Genomic DNA, 26150 nt, shown 5'->3' on the forward strand with positions numbered 1-26150 from the left:
TTTCATTGTGGAACTTTGCGGATTATTTGCGGAATTGCTTTGAATTGCGGATTTGCATGCGAAATTGCTTAACATTGCGGAACTATGCGGATTTGCATACCATGAATAACGTTGCGATTTCTTTGCGGGTTTGGATAGCTTGCGATTAATGTTGCGGTTTTGCTCACTATTGCTTTTAGAAACTTTGCATTGACTGTCTAATACTAAAAATCAGGAAGGCCACTGGGTGTAATCATTCCTGATTTACATGTAGCTTAATATATTTGATATTGTGGCTCATTCTCTCCAACTAAATGTTGTTCTTACTGAAGTTTAATTATGTTAACCTAGTCCATATGTTCTAGTCATTTGCTATTGCAAAGGAAAGGTAAAATAAAGAAGTTATAACTTTATTTTGTGTTATCCGAAATTCATATACTTAAATAATGGATGGTTTAAACTGTTTGTAGTAGACAATTAGTGTTCATTTCACAGAAGGATAACATATAATAACGCATATTTTTTAAGAGTAGACGTTTATATTCACACCTCACATAATGTAAGACTCGAAAACACATTTAAGGATACATTTATTGCATAGTAATGTAATATTGTAACAAAATATCTGCATGCAATTCATACAAATGAAGTATACATATGATCACTATTTCAGTTTAATAAATTATTTCCCTTTAGTAGTTTGCACGTTGCAAGTCATATAAAACACATTTTTATTGTTTAGTAAACGTAGTTTTCAAAATAGTTTGATCTTACTTTGTTTCGCTTACATCTGACGCACTTGATGGTGAGCATGTGAAACAAATTTGATTGTTATAACTGCTTTTTTAGATCGGAGTTTTTAATATGACTGTATACATATTGAAAAAAAAACCTAAGGCTGCAATTGTAAACATTGAATAAAAAAGGCATAATATATTGGAGTCAAAACTAATTTAATTTAATCTATTTTCAGTTGTACACTCATCATAAAGTATTTTATGATACAAATACATATAACAACAAACACACGGGTAACCGCTAAATGCTATCCAACATTAAATAAAATAGTAGTTTTTATTATAGTAGCCTCCCTTAAACTGTATGGGAAAAATCATTACCAATGATTTACGTTTACAACACATAAGAAGTGAATTCATATTACTCACGCGGGTAAAGGCAGGATGACTTTGTTGAAATTAATTTGGATAATCAACTAAACAAAAAGAAAAATATAATACATTACTATTATGCATCTAAATCATATACTTAGTTGTTTGCTGGCATATATATTAACATTGAAGTATATTTTTGGTTACAATGCCATAAATCGAGCGGTTAAACAATTGAAATAGACTCAGTTTAAGATATCTGAAAAGCATGTCTTTTTATCTCGAATTGTGAAATACACCGAGATCTATTCAAGAAGAATTTGGATGTTTTAATATTTATCATCATACGACTTTGTGTTATTTTTTCGGCAAAAAGAATTGTTTAAGTATAAATGTATAGTGCCGAAAAATAATTCAATACATTATATCGTGATCTACATGCACTCAAAAAATTAGTTTATGTATGTTAGGTCATGAAAATGTATTTTACTAATAGCTTAAACTGTTTTCGCATCGCTTGTTTGAACATTAAGATCAGGTTGTCTCCCCGGAATTGAACGCGTTACATGTACAGAAAAATTGCACGTAAACAAATCTTGCTTTTTTATATAAACCGTAGATGTCAGTGTATTATGAAATGTGCTAAAATATTCAGTTCATATGAATCCCCAGGATCGGTAGCCTTCGAAGGATACCTACTACACTTGAAATGCGTTTAGGATTAAATAATAACCACTTGATACGCAGCTATTCGCGAAGTACATTTAACACACACATCAAATGTATATGCCTTTAAAGCATATTTTAAAGCATGGTTAATGTTTAGTATTACTATTTTCTCGCAATTATCAGAACAACAATGAAAATGTGCAAATCTTAAACTATTTTGTCAATTTGCTTAATCGTAAACAGGTCCCTTTAAGATAAAGAGATTCGTCATTTATAAATGTGTATTGCCATACACTAAACAAAATTCACTTTACCCCTAAACTTTTAAATTATAACATTCTTTTTTATAAGTAAAGTTAAATAAACACACTTTTGTATAGTGTTATAACAAATAGCTTTCGATTCAACAATATTTGAAATTTACAAATCAGTTACAAAAGTGTTTTACTATAATTTATTTATTAATAAAGGTGAAGAGGACACTTTTTCAAACGATATTCTCTTAAGAAAGTTTTAATTGAATTTGAAGTTACGTTCAACTGTTAGATTAACAACATTCGTCGAGATAAAATGTAGCAAAATTTTATTTATAAAATTATTCAATATTCAAGACGTATTTGAACGTTATATATATATAACAGCTGTCTTGACGCAAAATAAATAGTAGAAAACTCATAAGCACCACCATAAGAATAGCAAACTAACAACAGACCATATAAAGTGCCTTAATTATGTGTTTGCTTGAGATCTGTTGGCTCCCCGGAATCTTCATTCGTCTGTAAAGTCGAAGGGTCCTTTTTAGACTCAACTGTCTTGGATGACTTTTATGTCTTGCTCTTATGTTTGCGTCTTCTTGGAACTGGTGAGATGTAGTTTGCTGTGGACTTCATCGGGCCAGGTTATACAAATTAGAATAAAAAACTACTAATATAATTACTTCTTCTACTTCTTCTACTGCTACTTCTACTACTACTGCAATTACTGCTATTACTACTACTACGACTACTACTACTACTACTACTACTACTACTGCTACGACTACTACTACTACTACTACTACTACTACTACTACTACTACTACTACTACTACTACTACTACTACTACTACTACTACTACTACTACTACTACTACTACTACTACTACTACTACTACTACTACTACTACTACTACTACTACTACTACTACTACTACTACTACTACTACTACTACTACTACTACTACTACTACTACTACTACTACTACTACTACTACTACTACTACTACTACTACTACTACTACTACTACTACTACTACTACTACTACTACTACTACTACTACTACTACTACTACTACTACTACTAATACTAATACTAATACTACTACTACTACTCCTACTACTACTACTACTACTACTACTACTACTACTTCTACTACTACTACTACCACAACAACTACTACTATTGCTACTACTACAACTACTACTACTACTACTACTAATGCAACTACTACTACTACTACTACTACTACTACTACTACTACTACTAAACACATCATCTCCCTTTAGTAACAAATCCTATGTACCCGATGAGGATGTAGCGAACTGAACTCTATTCATCTCCGGCTTGTCATTGTATGCAGCCAAGATGATGGCTTTGCTCATATCGGTTGGCCCAGGTTACAGATGCGCTTCTTGTCTCATGCCGACACCTTTATTTCCGCCATCTTGTTCCCCGTATCGGCCTATTTTCAGTCGTTTTTCCATTCTGCCAGAAGACGAATGTGTTACAATTTTCGAGCATGATTATAGTCATCTGCAAACAATATTTATGAGAATCGTCATTTTCATTCTTTGAGACAACTTTCCACGCTTTCAAAATATACAAGTTTAACACTGTTGCGTTAATTTTATTTTTTGTTTGAATATTTTATGATTTCGCTTTATATCTTTTCAAAATGGTTGTAACCATGTTTACATTGAACCGTAATTGCAAATATGCAATACATCCAAACCTCCGAACGCACAAAAGTATTTATATTGTCAGTGATAGACTGATAAACAAGAACGATCGTGTTTTGGACACGAGAACAATTCAAGCTAAGTGCGGTTACGAATAAAAACATACCGTACTAAAATATCCTTAGCAAATGCATATGACTCGTTTAAACTACGTTGTGTTATTTTTTTTTATTAAACATACACCTCATTAAATATTGAAAGCACATCGGCCAATCAAATCGGTCCACTTAACGCAAATGTCTGTAGGTCATGTCGGAAACCCACGTTAATGTCATCGCTATATCTGAAACATGACTATACACTGATGCGTATAATTTTACGATACAAATAGAAACGCAACAGTTCCCACATATTACTTAACATACAAGAGTTAATTACAACTCTGTATTTTCCGTGATTTATTTAAGTACATATAAACATATAATGCTTAAAAATAACTTCGTCAGACAACGAATGCCTATTTTTAGTGTTTGATTTAAACACACACACAGTTATCAAGTGTGGACGCCAATTTCCACGATTCAGCCACATGATTATATTCCTTCATCATCAGATGAACATGATGGTAGCCGTTTTTAAGGTCCCACCGCTTGGAGAAACAATACTTTTATCAAAGATACTTAACGATATTAAGGATATGTACTTGTGATTATTATAAGCTACAAGAGGGCTACCTTCCTCCCCAATTAAATTTTGTATAATGCACCGTTGATTCATAAACATGTTTAATACTTGAACCCATGTACTTGGAAAATTATTAATACGAGTGGGTATAATGCATTACTCTTTAGTGTAAAAAATGTTCCAAAAATAAAATGGTGAACTTTCGGACATATTCATTGAGCAAATGAATAACAATTATTTTATCATTATAAACATGGTTTAGATACGTATAGTATGAAATGAAATACATTGCAATTTAATCATGGTCTTTTTGAAAATAATTTATTATATAAAAGTAAAAGAAAGAAAATTAGATATATACTATATATTATGTATACATTAAATAACCTATTACGAGACTTAAAAGAACAAGCAGATACTTGTCCAAACATAGTAATCGTGTTTGAAAATCTATTTATAAGTCCAAATCACATGTCAATAAGCTTGATATGAACTTTACCAGAGTGGTTCACATTTGTTATTTTGTCTGAAGCTCCGCCATCTATTGAATTTATTGAATAGTATTACCTTGCTTGCTCCCGCACCTTTTTGTCAAATGTTATAAAACGTCGACATTTTGATTCCAAACATAAGTTTGCATAATGTCGGACATAAACGCCGAACATGGAATTTTCCGCAGCAGCGACGAGTCATTGGTGAAAACCATACTAATGAATGTGTTTCTTCTGAGATTTATAAAACGACTCTTTTGTGGAAAACAATCATCTGTTAATTACTGTCCAAGAAGTTATCCAAGCAACCAACGCGATTGGATATAGTCCTATTTTTATATTAAAACAAATATCGTCACAATAAACGCAATCTATTTTTCCTCCTTAAATATGGTATTGTATCAATTTTCAGAATTGGAATGTATTGGATTAAAAAAAAAACGGTAAGCGAATCGAATTACTTGCGTTGACATTTAGATTCTATTATGATGTGATACATGTTTAGTTCAAATATTATATATTGGCATAAGAAATACGTGCTGTTATAATGCCGTTTTCACATAGAAATGCAATTCAATGCTCACATTTACACAATTACAGATTATCCTTAACGTGGATGTATAGTCTAAAGTGTGCTGATACAAACTGAAATTTCCGAGACTGTAGTTTTATCGACATCTGAATCAACAAATCAACATTAAAATAAACGTTAAGGAGACAAAGAGCAGTTACATACATAATTTATATAAATAATGTAAATATTTTAATTAGTATCATCCAATTAATTATGGGACCTCACCCGATTGAGCCAAAAAAGTATTTGAATTTTAAACCTATCGACACTGTTCTTGGTAACTACCATAAGTCATCATACATTATTATAAACACGCCAAAACATGTCTTTTAACAAACATCATTGTTCTCTTTTATTTTCGTTATGGAAACTCAACGATTATATAAATGGTCGGCATTCTTTCATGTATACATTAGCAAAGAACTGTCTTACGTGTTTATTCGTCGCATGATTTATCAATGGCTATAATAAATGGGTTCTGTATACCAAAATAGAACCATCTAATGATTACCACGTTTTAACCTATCTCGCCTTCACATAGCTACACGTTAACCAATATGAAAACTTGGTATCCCATGTTCGGTGCCGATAATATAACATATACAGGGTCCAGACAAATATGACTAGCCCTTGATTATTTTTAGAAAAAAGGAAATTGGCCACACATGTTATATAAAGAGAGGTTTCAGCATTGTCGCACAAGTGCTACATTAAAAAGACTGTTTCAGTTCGGTCACATATTTTAAGTCGTTTTATAAGATAAAGGATTATTGACTGTAAACGAATACATAAAGTAATTGAATAATCTGTTCTTTAATATGAATACTACACGCCGTTATAGCGCTAGTTCTTCGTCATCAGATGACGTCGATAGCAGCAATGCCTCATTTGATCGATGCGAAGATCACTCTAAAAAATGCAACTATAAAATATTGAAAGGTAGGGTTGCCGGAACCGAGGTTTGGATACATTTTCGCCTTTGCAAATGCGGCATAAAGACAAATAGAAGAAATGAATTAGCAGCAAAGCGTCTGGATCAACAGGATGGAGTTGAACAGCACTTTTCTGTGTCTTGTAGATGGCGTCGTCGCAAGTCGAGAATTTACAGCGGCACCGTGTACAAATTGCAACGTTATTGCGTATGCAATGTCTCTGGGCATCCTACTACTAACGGACACATGAACAGTAAGTCTTAGTTATTGTGTGCCGATCGTCTATGCACAATTATTGTATCCCCCATATTATTAGAAACGCCAGCTCCATTTGTTGTATCCGCACTATGTTTATTTCGAGTTGAAAGGTCATGGTGTGTAGCATTTACGGTGTATTTAAATTTTGAAAAGTGAATATACTATTGTAATGAATATTTGTTTGATTTCGTTATTGACCTATTTATAGTTGAAATGCAAAGGTTTATCGTAACGGGAATCATACATTAAATTATTTATATTCTTCTAATTTCAGATGTCTCCAATAATGAAAATTCAGGCTGCGCCCTCTCGTAGACGGTTGGAGATAAAACCCTCGGGACCAGTGTATATTTTACTACTTGTTCAACGTCGGTGTACTTATATTCTGCGATTAATGATAACTGTTAGATGAGATTAACTTTCCAAACATTATGCAATGACGATATTGAAAGAAGATGAACATAAATGCAATTTATGTGCAAATGCGCTTGACGGAATATGCCGTATTGTGACAAAATGACTTTCTGTAATAATGCATTAACTTATCATTTGTTTTATGTGCCATACAAAACATGCGCGTTATTTCTCGTTTTGCTCTGTTCAATTGATTCCGATTATTTGTGGGGTTTTTTAAATATATGTATAACGTTTGTCCGTGATTTATTCACGATGTTAAATGCGTGTTCATTAATTAATAGAAAATGAAAATAGTCATAAATGTTACTTTGTCTAATATTTAAACGTGGCATGCAGCTTCATTTCCAATTTAATAACATGTGTTGTTTGCAACTACATTTTGTAATTATTCAGATGTGTATAAAAGATTTAGTACATACAATAACGTATGTTAAATATGTGTTATTAAAAAAAAGTTATTTTTCATAAATAGATTTTGATAAGAAACAATAAAGATTTTGATGAGAAACCAGTATGCTTGTACTATAAAATATATTTTTAATCATGTTACAATGATATGAACTAAAATACACAGTGCATGTTGGATTTATAATAAATAAATAATGTGTATGGATAAATTTGTCGTTTAATTTTTATTTGAATAATTTCCCTTTTATTATCAGTAAAAGAACACTATACAACTTTGGAATGTGTAGTAACTTAGTTGTACAGAGTAATAACCGTGCATGTCCATCAAATAAAATTTTCGTTATTAGATATGTCACTTACTTCAATTTATGTTGCACACGGTGTGGACTCTGTGAAACTATTTTATTTTTTCACAACACATATGAATCGGTACGATGACTATCACTGGATTAATGAATAACCAATAGTTGGTTGTAAATATTATTACAAAGGCTTCATATAGTTAAGTGTAAACGTTATATATAATTATATGTATATAGCATTTTACATGTTATACCATAAAATTAAATAAATAAAACTGCAATGAAACCCCAAACAAAATGATAACGGCTAAGTCGTATCACATTCAACACCAAATTAGTGCGGACATACATTTGATTGTAGTAGCTTCCTTTGAACAATTTCATGGAGTCAATACCAATTGTTCGTGGGTATAAGTCAATGTAGGTGAATTAACATACATCATCGCAAGTAAACAAATTATCCATATTCTCAGCATAATTTTGGAAACCAAATAATATCACAATATGTCACAATATGTCAACTTGTATTATACATATTTTTCTTAGCGCCGAAATGCAGATATACTCTCGAATTTGGTGGAATATCTCATCGGATAACTTAAACGTTCGCAATTTGTATGATAAAAGGCATAACAAGAAATAGTAAACCATTAAACTTCATTCATGATAAATTTCAGCCACCGGAAATAGTTAAAATACCGATATTTATACACACTTTAATACGATTTTTTCCAGATTTATCATTATATAACTTTTCAATAAGGAATTGTTTTTTTTCCCGTAAAATGCATATCAATCTTCACATTTATAACACTCACAAAATAATACTAGTTAAAATTTAATCAATTACATACGTCACTTTATGTATTTGAAGTTATTAAAACGTATATGAGTGATAGCCAGAATTTCACGCAAATTGCTGGTTTTAATAATAAAATCTAGTTGTCTCCCCTGAATTGAATGTACTATATTACAGTTGCACATTTAAAGTTTATACTTTTTGGAAACAGTAGATGGTATTGTATAACAAAATATGTTCAAAAATAGTGTTAACCCAAGTCCCCAAGATCTGTACTAGTCGAAGGATACATACTACATTGATTATAAAGTCGCGAAGCTTGTACGCATCGCTCACCGCTGCATACACAGCGGACGTATGCGGAATACATTTTGCAAACACATTATTAACACATAATATACGTATTGTGCCTATTCAGTTAATAGTTAAACATTAAAAAGAGTTAGTTTTTTTATTTTTCATGTTAGTATATATATCATAAACATATTTATCGGAAATTACCTTCTTATGGTAAACATCTTGATAAAAATGACTGATTAAAACCTGATTTGTGGGTGTTCATCACAATAGTTTACAATCTTTTAATTAAGCATTTGTATTTGCTTTCAATGCTTGTTTAATTGCATAACTCATACACTTCCCAGATATAAATAAGTATCAGATAAATAAATCGTACACCTCAGTCATTTAACTGCAAATGATAACAGTCTTGATTAACACATACATTAATATATAGAATGTCGAGTATAAACAATCATCAGCTGAACACAGTTTGTGAAATTAAGTGTTGGTTTTCTTGATATCTTTCTGCGCCCCTGAATCTTCCTTCGGCTTTAATTTGGATGAGTGATGTTTTGCCTCTGCTGTCTTGGATGATTGAGAGGACTTGCTCTTGTGCTTGCGTCTTCTTGGAACTGGGGAGATCTCGTCCGCTGTGAACTGTATCGGGTCTGGTGGTAGAGATTCATCATCTGTTGAATGGAAATTAAAATAGTTATAATAATAATAATATAAAAATAATAATAATAATTATAATAATAATTATAATAATAATAATAATTATTATTATTATTATTATAATAATAATAATATTATTATTATTATTATTATTATTATTATTATTATTATTATTATTATTATTATTATTATTATTTATTTTTTATTATTATTATTATTATTATTATTAAGTATAGTAATAATTATAATAATAATAGTATTATTTATATAAGTATTGTTTATAATATTGATAATTAATACTATTTATGATAATTATTGATATCATCATCACCATCAGTAAAAAACAACAACAAAAATAGATTAATAATAATAATAATAAAAATAATAATAATAATAATAATAATAATAATAATAATAATAATAATAATAATAATAAATAATAATAATGATAAAATAATAATAATAATAAAAATAATAATGATAATAATAATGCTTATACTAATACTACTACTACTACAGATAACGTTATACTAAGTATTATTTATAGTTTTATTACTATAAAATTATTATTATTATTATTATTATCATTTAAGAAACATCAACATTATCAACATTACCACCATTCCGATTATTATCAAATATAATATTTATACACTTTTACTATTATTTGATAATTATCTATTAATTCATCAAATAAATGAAGATTAAAACAACAGATCATTCTCTCTTTGAGCGGGAAATCTTATTTACCCGATGGAGTTGTAGCGAACTGAACTCTGTTCATCTCCGGTTCGTCATTGAATGCAGCCAATATTATAGCTTTGGTCATATCGGATGGCCCGGGTTCCAGATGCGCTTCTTGTCTCATGCCTTCATTCTCTTCTCCGTCCTCTTTGTCGCCGTCCCGTTCTGTTTTCTGCCGTTTTTCCATTCTGCCGCCAAAAGATGACTGCGTTACGGACGCCGAATAAGATTCAATCGTCATCTGAAAGCAATATTTATAAGAATAGTCATTCTCGTTTTGTGAGTCAACTTGCCACGCTGTCACAAACACAGGTATGTAACCTTTGCCGTGAATTATTTGTTTCTGTGTGTATATATCATAGTGTTCACAGTATCGCTGCAAACTGTTTCATATTGAACCTCAATTGTAACTGTCCAATACCTCTAATCGCAAAACATAATCAAGCGTATCAATGATTCACTGATCAACTAGAACAATCGTGTATACGACACGAGCAAAAGTCAAGCGGTTAAGAACACAGAAATACCGTACACAAATATCCTCAACATATGTATATGACTCGATCAAACTACGCAGTGTTAGCTTCTAAACTAAACATTTAGAACATTCATTATTGAAAGAACATCAACCAATCAAATTTGTCCAAATATCTATTTGGTATATGGGAAACCAACGTTTATGTCATCACTAGATCTGGGACATGGCCTTACAGTTAAGCCTGTTATTTTAAAATACAAGGAGACACGCAAAATTTCCCACATGTTACTTTAAATAAAATAGTTAAAATACAATTCTGTATTTTCCACGATTCTTTCCAGTAGAGATATTTATAGAATGCTTGAAACTAGACTATTTTTCTGAATGCGCAGTGTTCTATATTTGGCGTTGAGCAACAACTGTGGACGAAAACAATACAGACATTAATTTTTGTAAAAAGATTCGGTTACACATGAGTAGCTAAATAAAGGTGTGAGCATTCCACACAAAGTTCTGATTTTGGGTTCCAGCACAAGCAATCCCAAATACTCTAAGATCATATGCATGCATATGTCCACATATATATGTATAAGATTTTATGGGATACCATTTGTTTTACTGGTTCAAACAACAGGATTCAAACCCGCATTTGAATATTGTTTCAAATTAGCCAATCACATTTTGAACCTATTAATAAATTCATGTATCAGCAGTGATCTTTGCAAATTTAATAATGACGTCAGGCATTTCCAGACAGAATCACTATATAAGGTCAATGGCCGCATTATGCCCTAAACAATTTGTAAACCAAAATGGCTGGCACAAGCAGTGATATAAATCGCCAAGAATGGACACATAGAATAAGGAGATCAAGAATAGCTGTAGTTGAAACGCACAGCCAAACCAGAAACAGTAACGAACAATGCAGATATGTTTCTTTGGCTAAAACCGGTGTCATTATCTACCTTGGCGGCAGAGCATTCAATATTTTGGTTCGAATTTGTCTTTGTGGACGTTATGTTAACAAGGAACATCTACTATCTCAGTACCTCATCCATGCGGATGAATTTAAAGATGGTGCGGAATTACATTTGGATGACAGATGCCAATACAACTCAATCGACGGCCGATTAGAAAAAGTGTGTTTCTGTCCAAGAGACATACCCATACCATTACCATAACCAAAGGTATGTACTTGTGTTCATTATCTGCAGTGTAGCTGATTTTTTCTTAAGACAAATGTACAGTATGTGTATGCATGAATTTAAAAAAGATTGATAAACCGATGGGTATTTTTTTTTTACATTTCTTCAGTTCAACAGAGGGCCCAACATATGATGGTGAGCTTTCGGACGGTCGCCACCTTTAGACCGGTCACAAGGATTCTACTAGTTCCTTTTCTGTTATGTTTATGAATAAACGATACAATCAAATGACGCTGATTTGTTTTACACGGTGTTAATATTCATTTTGCATGTAATGTACAAATATTTTAAAATGTAACATATGGTCTAGTTACGCATGATAAATGATCAGCTAACTATACTATGTTCTTATTGAAACAGATTGATTATATAAAGTAGACACACACACAAATATGTTAAGCTATGATATAGACGTTAAGTCATGCATTAAATAACAAACTAAGATATGACGTATACACACCTGTTTTCATTGCTATGTACCATGTTTAACAACCCATTTAATAACCTTTAAAAGTCTTAATTGTGATTGAAACTCATTCATCAGGCGGTAATGAACAATATTCTTCCATATAGATATGCTGTGGTGTTCGTGGATTGCATTCAGAGCAATTGTGTGTCTAAGTGAAATAAAAGTCCGTATTCGAAGAAGGCTTTATACAAAATGAAATGTAATGTTTTACAAAATAAATTAAATAAGTGCACTGGAAACTCTCCATGAATACCTCAAAACATGATAATGAAAACCCTATACAAGAAACGCTATTATAGACAATAGCGAATTTTACACACCAGCAAAGCAGAAAATAAACACAACTCAACTGAAACCGATACCAAGTGCACAGAGGAACAAAACTGGGACAAACAGACTGGACAAAGTTCATATTTTTGTTCAGCACATGTGCGATGTAACATTCTTTAAAAAATATTAAATTAAAGTGATTTATTTTACCGATATGCTAAAATCTGACCGTAAAACCATTAACAAAATCTTAAATAAATAATGTTTCGTTATGTTTATTAAATTTATCATTAAATTTCAAAGTATTGAACATAAGAATTGCACGTGTAATCGATACCAATTTAGCAAACAATGATACTTCATGAACTATATCAAGAGATAATATTGTGTTCTTGTCACATCATTTTATAACAGAACACAAAATAAAACGATGTAATGATAAAAACTAGATCGCCATGGAAAGGTTCATTCAACGCTTTTGGGGTCCACACAATTTATCAAATTTAAGTTCCAGTCTGACGCCTATAAATAGAACAAGTCAGGAATGTCCGATATTCCTATATATGAGAAACCCATATATGACACGTATCGGCCCGTCTGCTTTAACAAAACATAATTGATATACGTTTTTAGAGCTGATTCAGACTACCTAGCAACTACGTCAATAGTACCATCCGCCAATCAAAACACCCAGAATAAATTTCGAAACTAACCTCATGTGAATAAATGCAGCTTTTTATGTCCAAAACAAAATCATTCTTGGCAATCACTGTTATGGCAGATGTTAACTTAGAGTGTCCCGTTTGCATGGTGGAATCTGTGGGGATTGTGGGATTGGTTAAGGAGAAATAAATATATTGTTCGCTACTGTCCTAGACATAGACCTCAAGACATGCGCTAAAGATATTAATTACTGAAGAAGTTCCCAAACCTTAGATGACAAAGTAAGTAGCGCATCGGAGAATATATATTAAGCGATTTGAGTGCAGTTTATTTAATATGTTATAAAATATATGAGGTCAAATGAAATATATGTACACCGAAGCAAATTTAATTGGTGGTTGTTGTTACTAAGATGTGTTTCTGACAAAACTTTTGCTTGAAAGCTCTTAATTTATCTTATGAATTAAATGAGTTTGTTAAATACAGAATTCGAACCATGTTTTTCATTTAAACTTAATATTCCTATGCACAAATTATAATATCAAGTTTAAGAAGCGTCTTTTTTAAACGATCTTTTAATACTAACAAGTGAAAACGTTTGGATTTTACATTTACATGATAGGATGCAAAAATATTGACTTCAATAAATAAGAATAAATGAAGTTAGATTGCTTGTATATGAGAATGCATTTACAGCACAAGACAAAAAAACGCCTTTTACAATTGTCGATGCGATACTAAAAACCGTTTAATTGTTTTTGACAGAATTCTTAATGGTGGCATACTCGGTGAGAAATTGGGCAACATAAACTGAACACACCAGAAACTCAACAACCAACAACAAGGAAAACATGCGTCTACAATATGACATGTTAATACTCTTCTTCATTACATGACATTCGTTATTTCTTCGTGGTCATCATGGAGTAATACACTTAAAGACTCAATATTTACAAAGAAAAAATGCAGTACTGCATGTTTAAAATAGTTATTATCGATGTCAGGTGGATACTAAACCAATGTCACAATTCTTCAAGTTTCTACATAACAGCTAGAATATTAAGTTTGCGATATTCAAATAATCTATGGTAATGTTCGCTTTGTTTGATCATAGTATATTAATCTTAAAAACATCTGGATAGGTTTTGTATAGTATTTGTTCCACAATTTTGATCGGACTATGGATATAAACATGCCTTCATAGTCTTGATATATGTTCAGTATATGGAACGTATCCCCCGTGTTTAAATAATTTTCTACATTTAATGCAACTTCTAAATGAACAAAGTAAGGCCACGGTTTGAAATACCAACTTCTTCATCACCTGTAATACCTTGTATTTATTGTGTTTTCCTATTCACTTTGATTCATTTGCCTAATTATAACTAGATTGTAAAGATTTTCTATTCTAGAAGTGCACTATATATGTGCCAAACGGAAAATTTCATGTAATAAATCGGCTAAAAGTTTAAAAAATTGCACAAAATAATGCTTTTTTTTTATTAAAAATATGAATTTTACATACCTTTTATTTTCCAGCGTTATAAAAATTGAAAATGAAACTGTTGAAATGTTTTCACTTCCTATGTTTTCTCATGTCCGTACGCTAACTGAACCACTCATTTAAGCACTTTAAAAACTATTTGTCGTTGATCTTTCAGAAGCCCCCACCATATTTCGAAATATATCATGTTTCTATCCGTTCATTAAAATGTTTTTAAACATATAAGTGACAAGAAAATACGACTGGAACTGGAAGGTCAACTGGAAGTACTTTGCGCTTGTGTAAATTGACTTTTTTTAATTATTACGGAATTGTTCACATTTGCAATATGTCTAAATTGTTTTCTTACGTTAATAAGTTGTAGCAGTATTTTTACACTATTTTATGCAATGATTTGTAGGCAATCGTCTGAAATTATTTCTCATTTTCTTTCAATATTTCAATTAACACCTATGTTTTATTTGTCGCATATAAATCAACCATTTTGTTTTGTTTTATCAAAACCATATTCATTACTTATCATGGTTACGTCATGGCGTCTTAATAAACATGATACTTACTGGCTGCCATTTTTATTGCAATATACAAAATTCAATTAAGCTGTTACAGCATCTAAGTCATACATTTCATTTACATACAGTTATTGAGCTTGTGCGTGTTCGAACACATAAAAAACGGAAGATAAATTTGTCGTTGGTTGTATTTTCGAAGATATTAAGTTGCATATCATTAATTTGAAAATTAATTCATATTTCAAATTATATTTAATTGCTTCGCTATATTGCACCATTAGTTAAGCTTGCGTTACATCGGAATAATATAAAGATGGCAAATTTCTTGCCAACTCAGAGTAAACATTAACATTTGAACTCACCCGATAGCTTATGTCGAATATAAGAACATTTAACTGAGGTGACATTAGATCAATAAATAAAAATAACAGTTACAAAAGCAATATTATTTTGAACCATGTTTTGTTAAATACTTGGATTTCGTCCCAAAATGTTTAATGTATATGAAATAAATTGTAAATTGCATTGGTGTCGTTAAATGTAGTAATATAGATCACAGCACGGAAAGCAATGAACATGGGCGAATTATTAAATACAAATGCTGACACTAAATATGGAATACTTAATTTTCTAGTAATTATATATGCATTTATTACTAGTGATGTAAACAGAAACCGACACAAAGTTTCACATTTATGCGAAGGTATGACGCACAGATATTTCCTACACCGCTTCGCTACATTTCAAATCTAAATTGGCAGTAAAGATTGAAACAAAGCGCTCCATTGTCAAAAAAGAGCGTGTCCGCTTTTTGTTTATTCAATATAGAACCAATTGTTTCTTTTATAAAATGTTGGCCTACCTTCAAGAGTAATAACATAAATTGAGGTCAATTGTCTAAACGGAGCACTTTACGGTCTTTAGGCTAACCTCACCTAAACATTAAATGGTTTCGAACCAATTTTGAAAACACTGAAACCTAAATTAAAATACGAGTCGCGCGCAAATTCACATGACCACGTTCAAGGTCAAAGGTCAATTCATCACTCTCTGGTCAAGCCAGTGGTTGTCTACCTTACAAACTTTAATGACATGTTCATTCTGTCAATGCAACACGGTCTGAAATATTTCGAAATAAAATAAAATTTCAACAGTATTATTCAATATACAAAAGTGTCAAATGCAATAAAAATTGTCCTGTATATGCAAAATAAATTTGCCCGCTCACCAATTTGATTTCGAAGAAATTAGACGTCGTATCGTGCTGGGTAAACATCTGTAAAACATGGCAGTTGGGCAACCTATCGATATTAACTTCAATCAAAGCTATCCAAAATTTCAAAGTATTTAAATCACCATTATATCTCAACAGGAGCAAAAAAGGGTTGTGTAACACGTCAAGGACATAATGCCATTCTTTAAATAAGGTTTGATGATAAATTCAGACGTTTTTTTCTAGATTTTTTTGCCAGTAAAAATTGCTCTTCCTTTTTGGCAGCCATGTGCTTCAATTCACTAGAATGATATCTTTTTTTATGAATATGGATTCGAGCACAGCCGACATATCATCAGGTCAAATGTTCTGAAAATGGAGATAGGGCAATACATGGGGCCTTCTGAGATTTCATGAGTTTTTGTTTAAAATTTATGTTTCTTTACCGTTTTTGTCCCAGTTTCGAACTCAAGTCGATACATAAAGAGAACACATATTGTGAGCAAATTCCAGAAAACGTTGCAATAAATTTAACACCTAGAATTAGTACTTCTTTAACACAATGCTTATGTATAGCCATAAAAGGAAATAAAGGAAAACTGCCCCGCCCCTTTGCAGCCATGTTTGAAAAAGGACCGGAATCATTTTCAAATATAATTGAGTTGTGACCAAGTTTCATAACGATCATAATGCGATGTTGCATACCTCATATTTGACAGTTGGTCCTTGTGGTTTCAATAAAAATGTTTATATTATTTTCTATATAAGTCTAAATAATGTATTTAATCCTTGGTTTCATTATTTTATGAAAGTATAAGTAATCAGAGGGAAAATAACAAGGCAATAAATATGACACATCTGAGCGTTGCAGTTAAAGAGAATTATATTATTGCATATTAAGTATAAAATAATAATGTAACGGACATTATTATTTGGAAAATAGAAATAACTTTTGTAATTGATAAAATAATACAATAAGAATCGAACATGCACATTTTTGTGTCAAAAGTTACAATCCAAGCAAGTTTCGATGTTGTAACTTGAAACATGAAGAAGAACTTCTCAGGACGAATTTGTGTGTTTTAACTGACGGTCGGACAGACAGGCAGACAGACAGACAGGCAGACACACATACATACATACATACAGACAGGCAGACAGACAGATAGACAGGGAGAGACAGACAGACAGACACACAGACAGACAGAAACACAGAAAGACACACAGACATACACGCAGACAAACACACAGACACACAGACAGACAGAGAGACACACAGACCGACAGACACACAGTCAGATACATAGATATTCGCAAACAAACAGAAAGAAACACAGACAGACAGACAGACAGACACACACACGGTAAGACACAAATACAGACAGAAACAAAGACGGACACACAGACACACACACTGACAGACAGACACGTAAAAAGACACAACGACAGATACACAGACAGACACACAGACAAACACACATACATACACGCAGAAAAAAAGATAGAAACACCGACAGACAGACACCCAGACAGACACAAAGACAGACACACAGACACACGGACAGACACACAGATAGACAAACAGACAGACAGACAGACATACAGACAGGCAGCCACAAATACAGACAGACAGACAGTCACGACCACAAGCAGACATACACACAGACAGACACACACGCAGACAGACACACACACGAACAGACACACAGACAGAAACAAACACAAACAGACAGACACACAAACAGACACACAGAGCGGCACACAGACAGACACACATACATATCCACACACATACACGCAGAAAAAAGATAAAAACACAGACAGGCGCATAGATAGACACACATACAGACAGACACACAGATAGACACATGTACAGAAAGACAGCCAGACAGACAGGCAGGCAGACACACATATCGACAGACAGACAGACACACAGACAAAAAGACAGACACACATACAGACAGACAGACATACAGACACACACACAGACATACATGCAGTGAAAAAATAGAAACACAGACAGACGCATAGATAGACACTCAGACAGACACACATTCAGACAGACACACAGCCAGACACACAGATAGACAAACATACAGAAAGACAGCCAGACAGACACACAGACAGACAGACACCCATGCACACAGACAGACACATAGGAAGACATACAAACACAAAGACCGACAAACAAACAGACAGACAGACAAACAGACAGACACACAGACAGACACACAAATATACAAGGAGACAAACAGACAGACACACTGACAAACAGACACACATACAGACAGACACACATACATATACACAGACATACATGCAAACAAACAGACGCACAAACAGACAGACACACAGACAGACAGACACACACATGGATAGAAACAAAGACAGACACACATTCATACAGACACACAGACATACACACAGACAAACACACAGACATAAACACAGACATACACGCAGAAAAAAAGACAGAAACACAGACAAACAGACATACAGAAACAAAGACAGATACACAGATAAACAGAAATACAGACACACAGACAGCATACAAATAGACAGACATACATACACACAGGCAGACTGAATCACAGACATACAGACAGAAAAACAGATAGACAGACATATACAAGGGCAGACTGACAGCCAGACACACATACAGACAGACACACACACAGACAGACAGAGAAACAGACAGACACACAGACGGACAAACAGAAAGACACAAGGATAGACAGACACACGGTATTGAGACACACAGACTAACAGACACACAGACCGAAACACAGACAGACACACTGGCAGACACACAGAGAGACAGACACATAGACATACACACAAACAGACACAAATAAACAAAGAGAGAAAAACAGACAGACAGACAGGCAACAAGGCAGGTGGATAAAATGAAGGGAGGCAGTCAGGCTGGCAAACAAGCAGGCAGTCAAATAAAAGAAAGACAGACAGACAGACAGAAAAAAGACAGACAGACGTTCAGAGTGAATTCAGTTTACCCCTTTTACTTCGTAACATTATTTTCTTGTCTGACTTTCCAACTTGATTTGACTAATTTGAAATGTTGCCTTTAACATTTGTGAAAAAAATACTTCCAAAAGACATGTATCAATGTCATACGTTTTTACATTCTTCTTCAATTAACTTTTTGTAAACGATATTTCCCTAGTTGGAAAAAAACAAACGTATCGCGTCATTGAAACATGTAAATAAACAGCAAAATTTTGAATACAGGTGCGTCGTCAACAGTAAATTAAAATGGATCAGTGATTTGTCGGCCCGTTACAAGTGTAATCACCCAACAGCAGTATATTACTGCAAGTCACTGGTGTTTGAATAAACAAAGAAGTTCATTGAGTCCTAGAAGGCGATCAATGCTTCTAGAACATGACTCATGTGTTTTGGTTTCCCTGTTAAGAAAAGCCGTCATGATACAGACACGTTAATGTCGAAACTTATTTATAGGTATTTTTCATATTGGTTAAGGTAGGGTTAGCTATAACAATACTATTTGATCAGTGTGTCCTTAACAATGTCACTTCACCAGAGTATAGCCCATTTTACTACACCACTTAATATGGTAAATGTCAACGATAGCTTCACATACAACAAGGGTCGGCGTAAACATTTCAAGGACATGACACATGTTACAAAGACCAAAGACTCGTGATATTGTGCAACATGTATGTACTTGCTGCATGCTTTTCTGACGTGTTGCAACAAATATCATTAACGTGGCAAAGCTATTCTGGGCGATTTAGGGGAATTTGCGGTTAGATTTTACAGGACAGGTGCGCTTCGGATATAGAAATAATTATCATATATGCGAACGTCTGCGTTTTGAAATCGTATGGCAAGTAATTAGGAACAGATATCAACCGTGTCCATAGAAACCATAAAGCATGAGCGGTTGACAGCACATGAGAGATCAATTTGAGATAGCATGATCAGGATGAAACGACCATTTGATTTTGAAAAAATCCGCTGCACAGAAATACTTCTCATGACTTTTCATGTCTTGTTTTATGTAACAAGTCACTATAAGAAGTGCCTTTTTTTATTTCAAACGTGCAATAAAATTACCATTCAAAAAGTTCATTTTATTAAAATACATAATGATATACCTTATTCTATTGCTAGTAGTGAAGTAACATAATTCTGTATAAATATTGAAACTGACAGAAAAGTGATGCTGCGCTAAGTATGTATTTTTGCCACTGAAACAGATAACCCATATTCTTCTCGACAGCATTTGCATTGGTGGGAATTATTTTTTTTTGGTATATTGACTTTAGTGTTTAAGTTACTTTTTCGATGCTATAACACTCGCATGTTAATGAATGTGAGAATAAAATATTACAGATTGTTTCACGTTATGTCGTTTATGGTCTAAATATATTTCGCATAGTTCTTTGTATCTTTCCAAACTAATTTGATGCATCAATCAATCATTTGATTTTATCAAGAATGACAATCATTCCTAACGTGATGACCTACTAAGAAAATAGCGATATAATGACGTCATATCGGAATCTTTTATAAGAAACATATTATCAACGGACAAAGAATTCACATTTTCTACAAACATAGCTATGTTTCATTCATTTGTTAATTACGCCAATGGGTTTGAGAAAAGACATTACAGCAAATGTATTTGCCCCTGTTCAGTGCCCAAATATATTTATTGCTCAGTATGAGAATGATTCAATGCATAGAATGCGTTGATATTTCGCAATACTGTTCAATCTACTCACACAATATAATAAATTGACATACTGATATATTGTAATAAAGAACCCTTATAAATACGCTCGAAATCCTTTGATCGCTTCCGTTGTTTGCAACTGTTAGTGTGCTGTGATATTTTATCAATTGATGAAAAGGACAATCACGAAAGCGCAGCGATCTTGAAGCACGTTTTATCAAATATTTGGCTGTCACCCAAGAACGTTCATTATTTATATAAAAATCAATGGCTAAGAAGTTTAACATATTTTCACAATGAAGTCAGCATTTAGTTATCTTATAAAAAATAATGTATGCAATTTTAACGACAGATAATTTAAGTTCAGATTTTGAGTTTGCCCCTTTTTGCATTTTAACATCGCTAATGAACCATTGTTTTGTGTTTGCAAAGATACTGCATACTTTTTATTGAAATTTATATATTTATGACTATGTTAATGAACTTTTAACTTTATCACCAATTGTTCCTTTAGGCATTCAACAAAGCAGACAAATAACGGTTTCAATATTTGGGAATAAGAAATTCACATCTTTGTAATACACTGCGCATTCGCCGCATTTTAAAATTGTGAATGACCCGTTGCAAAACCGTCCATGCTTTAGTATTGAGAATAGATACAACTTGAGAAGCTTTACAATAAACCAACCATAATGTCAAGTGGATTTCATTCGCATGCTTACATATAATGTAATTCAAGACATTAAGTATCGTATTAGAATTTTACATTGTGGCATTTTGTAAATGGTGCCACATTCAAGTATACTATAAAACACATCATATGGACGTAACCAAAACGATCGTATCATTGTTAACCATTTAATGAAACAACAACATTTCGAATAAACACACGTGCGCAATCTGTGTGGTCCTGTCGTCAACAGAAAAAAAATGGTTCAGGTGTATAAAGTGGTCCAACAAAACAATGCTTAAAACTACTCTACAATAATAACTTTTACACGATATTGTTTGGATAAACAAAGAAGATCGTGAAGTCATTGAAAGCAATGAATTTAGCTTGAAATAGAACGCAACTCATGTAATGGGTTTCCTTTGTACGAAAAACCATTTATGATAATACAGACACGTCAACACATGGCGAAACATATGCACTGGGAATTTGTACGTAGGTAATAGTACTGTTCTATTAAGAACATGATGACAAATCATATTCTTTATCTTATCACACCGTTTGGCTATATTGAATAAACTTGTTATGCATAACAAAGGGTTCATATGTGTGCATCAAAGAAACGGTGCAAACAAATCAGGACACACCAGCTGTTCAAACGGCCAAGGCTGTGAAGCATGATGCCATATTCGCAACATTGCTTTATTGCATGCAATGACAGCATGTCATTCGTGCAACACTTCAGGGCACGCTAGCTGTTGCCGAGGCCAAGGCCGAATGGTATGATGAAACATTTTCATATTGCATGCAAGGACCGCATGTTTTCTGACGTGTCGTCGGAAACCTAGTATTTAAGTGATTTTTCGGTCAGATTTGTCAGGAAAAATGAGCCGTAGTATTCATAAAATAATGCAATATCTGAGAACGACTTCACTTTAAAATCAATATCGTATGACAAACTATTTTAATAAAGTAACATACAGATTGAATGACCATAAAGCATAATACACGAGTGATTGTAAACCACTGAATGATCTAGATAAAAGGGTCAAGTTTTATGTGATCGTTTTAATTTACAGATATGCGCTGCAAAGGCAATTATCTGCAGACATTAAAACAAAACAACCCATGCAATCAGTTCGAAATGCCCTTGATGGCAATAGACAGATGCAGCTGAAAAGATTATATTGTCACGATAGCGACGAATAATACTATACTTCGCACATGTCGACATTTATAGCAAGTCGATATAATAAAGAAATATAACCACTTTAGTGTGTTTTGAACTCATTGTCATGCTTTTTTCCAAACATTGCACTAAGATTCCGGAGCAAAAATATGTTGACAATTGTTTTATATATAAGTATATAATAATCATTAGAATGTGGGGTGTGGCTCGAGGTACATGGTTTGGCCAATTTTGTTTTGAGTACCACTATCCGATATCTTATAACATATATAAAACCTTCTGTTACTATGATTTTATAGGAAAAGTAATTTTCAGTTATTATGCTTAACAAGTCTACATAAACCGTGTAAATTATTTGCGTTTATTACTCATATGAACAACCGATGTTTAGTCGGACATGGATTTGCCGACGAATTACGACAATATCAATTAGGGTGACGCTCCCTAGGGTGATGTTCATAGATGCAATAGAAAAATCGATATAATATAATTTCAAAAGTTTATTGCGATTTAATCTAATTTAATGAAATGTACAGCAATGAAATGTAATAAAATTCAATAACATACAGTACAATTATTGCGTATTTCAACACCAATAAAGGGGTCTACAGAAATGTTACGACATTGCATTAAGAAGAAAAGTTACGCGTTCGGAGAAATATCCCCCAACAGGGCTTTGAACTAGTGATACCAATTTCAATGAATGTCATCTACTGCCCAAGGTCAATGCACATGTGACGTATTAAGCCAATCGTTCAATTTGATGACGACTTATTGATTGGAAACAATTTTCATATTTATTGTGACAGTGACCTTGACCTTTGACCTAGGGGTCATCTACTGTCAAAGGCCATTGCACATGGGAAATATCAAGTCAATCGGTCAATTCTTTGATGAGTTACTGATCAGAAACGATTTTCCCACTTATTGTGACAGTGACCATGACCTATGACCTAAAGCCCCAATTTCAAATGGAGTTATCGACTGTCCAATTCCTATGCACATGGTAAGTATCAAGCTAATCGGTAAATTTGTTGACGAGGAATTGATCGGAAACGATGTTCACACTTATTGTGACGATGACCTAGACCTTTGTCCTAGTGATCCTAAATTCAGTTGGGGAGTGACTATGACCTTTGACCTAGTGACCCCAAATTCAATTCAGTAGGGGTCATCTACTTTCCAAGGCCAATGCACATGTGAGGTATCAAGCCAATCGGTCAATTCGCTGATGAGTTATTGATCGGAAACGATTTTCACACCCATTGTGACAGTGACCTTAACCTTTGACCAAGTGACCCAGATTTCAATAGGGGCCATCTACTGTCCAATGCCAATGCACATGGGAAGAATCGATGTCAGAAACAATTTTCACACTTATTGTGACAGTGACTTTGACCTAATGACCCCAATTTCGAAAGGGGTCATCTTCTGTCCGAGGCCAATGCCCATGGGCAGTATCAAGCCAAGGGGGCATAATTAACAGGAAAACGAAAAGTTCTTACACATTTTGAATACTAAATGTTCACGTGTGCACCTTAATAAAAAAAAGAAGAACACAATGATGATTTTGTTCCACTGTATTTAAAAGTAACATCAACATTATTGTATGATTACTTTGTTGACCACGAATATTACCCATCCGTCATATTTAGGATCTTTTGTCAATCGAAGTCGCGACATTTTCTTTTATTACATGTTTTTGACAATAAAACACACTCACATATAAAATACATGTGTTATTATGCTTCCTTCTTAAAGCCGTGCGATGTGCAATGACTTATTCAAACGTAAGTGAATTATTCAAGCTTTGCATAATGTTTCTGCAACTTTAATACCAACACTGTTAACGGTACATACATGTAATTTGATGAGCACTTTTATCACGATAAGCATTCCTAAAATCTAAAGAGAGATACACACATGCAAGTAATTAAAAAATGTAGTCTTTATCCAACTGAGATAAAGTACGTGTTTGCAATCTATAGTAAAGGTGTAATGTGATAAAGTATACAAACACAGCAATCCAAATAACTGTATAGACAATCCAATTATGATTGAGTGTAACTTTTACATGAACTCTTTCAAAAAAAAAATTAAATTATTCTTATCTTTGTTCAAAGAGTCAAATAATGATCACAAATAATGACAACAAATCTACATATATCGTACATAGTGTTTAATTATATGCCGTTACAATGGCCACTTGATTGCATATCATACAGATAAAAGCTGGCACATCTCTTGTGTAAAGGAGTCTCGTACGTTTACAAACTAATAAACAAAGGTGTCAACATAAAAATTAGAAGAATAATGAACACTTCTTTTCGCAATAATATTTTGGATCTATATATACGAATAGTATATTGTTAAAAAAGCGTAAACTTTTCTTTTATTATTCAGGAATAAAGATGGAAAGTGTTTTTGCAAGTGTTTTATTGTAAAAATTGATGAGAACACTCGAAAGGTTTTTACTGCCAATACGGGCAAAAAAAGAGAGGTGCATTTCGTAGACTTACATTTAAAGTATAATTACATTACATTTATTTCTAGTGTCAGTTCAGTATAAGAGCTTATTATTGTTTCAATGTTAGGTTGTGAATAACTGATAATTGCTCTTATTGATAACAATACTGAGGTAGACAGTTCTAAAGTAAAACTGATTATTTTTTTAGCACACTACTGTTATCCTTGGGCTTGTGTCATGATACATGTAAAACCAAATTAAATACTATAACGCTTGTTTTTTTTTAACGTATTAATTGCTTGAGATATATTGGATTCCCAGAATTGTTTCACCAGAACGTCTTATCAGCGGAACTATTCTTTCCAAATATGACAGCCGTTGGAGCACGTTTTGTATGAAGGTATATAAAATGTCATTGTTAAGTCTATTTATGGAATCCCGTCTTGTTTGTCAATAAAATATACCTGGACAAAAAATATTAAAACGGAATAAGCCCTAGTTTACCCTGACATGCCGCAAAATAATGACAG

The 26150-nt window shown here is 32.9% G+C and overlaps 1 protein-coding gene and 4 long non-coding RNA genes across 11 annotated transcripts in view; 3 read left to right on the forward strand and 2 right to left on the reverse strand.

The window, feature by feature from the left end:
* Positions 1-556: 556 nt before the first annotated feature.
* Positions 557-3903, reverse strand: LOC127834279 (uncharacterized). Its single transcript, XR_008027860.1, has 2 exons — positions 3861-3903; positions 557-3500 (listed from the first exon to the last, which is right to left on the reverse strand). It is a non-coding gene; the product is annotated as an uncharacterized LOC127834279 (long non-coding RNA).
* Positions 3904-6032: 2129 nt separating this feature from the next.
* LOC127834264 (uncharacterized) lies at positions 6033-7667 on the forward strand. The gene is made up of 2 exons (XR_008027846.1): positions 6033-6628; positions 6908-7667. It is a non-coding gene; the product is annotated as an uncharacterized LOC127834264 (long non-coding RNA).
* A 1471-nt stretch (positions 7668-9138) lies between these two features.
* The window catches only part of LOC127834263 (uncharacterized), a 40260-nt gene continuing 23248 nt past the window's right edge, over positions 9139-26150 (reverse strand). For 5 of the 7 annotated variants that reach the window (XM_052359982.1, XM_052359980.1, XM_052359981.1 and 2 more), the window contains 2 exons: positions 10267-10501; positions 9139-9530 (listed from right to left, as the gene is read on the reverse strand). In XM_052359982.1, coding sequence (XP_052215942.1) covers positions 9340-9530; positions 10267-10501 — 426 coding nt within the window. In that variant the 3' untranslated portion in view covers positions 9139-9339. The other 2 variants (XM_052359983.1, XM_052359986.1) reach the window with 2 other exon arrangements.
* On the forward strand, positions 10978-12174 carry LOC127834266 (uncharacterized). The gene is made up of 2 exons (XR_008027848.1): positions 10978-11925; positions 12053-12174. It is a non-coding gene; the product is annotated as an uncharacterized LOC127834266 (long non-coding RNA).
* On the forward strand, positions 13488-15409 carry LOC127834271 (uncharacterized). The gene is made up of 2 exons (XR_008027853.1): positions 13488-13626; positions 14111-15409. It is a non-coding gene; the product is annotated as an uncharacterized LOC127834271 (long non-coding RNA).

This window comes from Dreissena polymorpha, chromosome 6 (genome assembly GCF_020536995.1).
Source record: "Dreissena polymorpha isolate Duluth1 chromosome 6, UMN_Dpol_1.0, whole genome shotgun sequence".
Lineage (NCBI taxonomy): Eukaryota > Metazoa > Mollusca > Bivalvia > Myida > Dreissenidae > Dreissena > Dreissena polymorpha.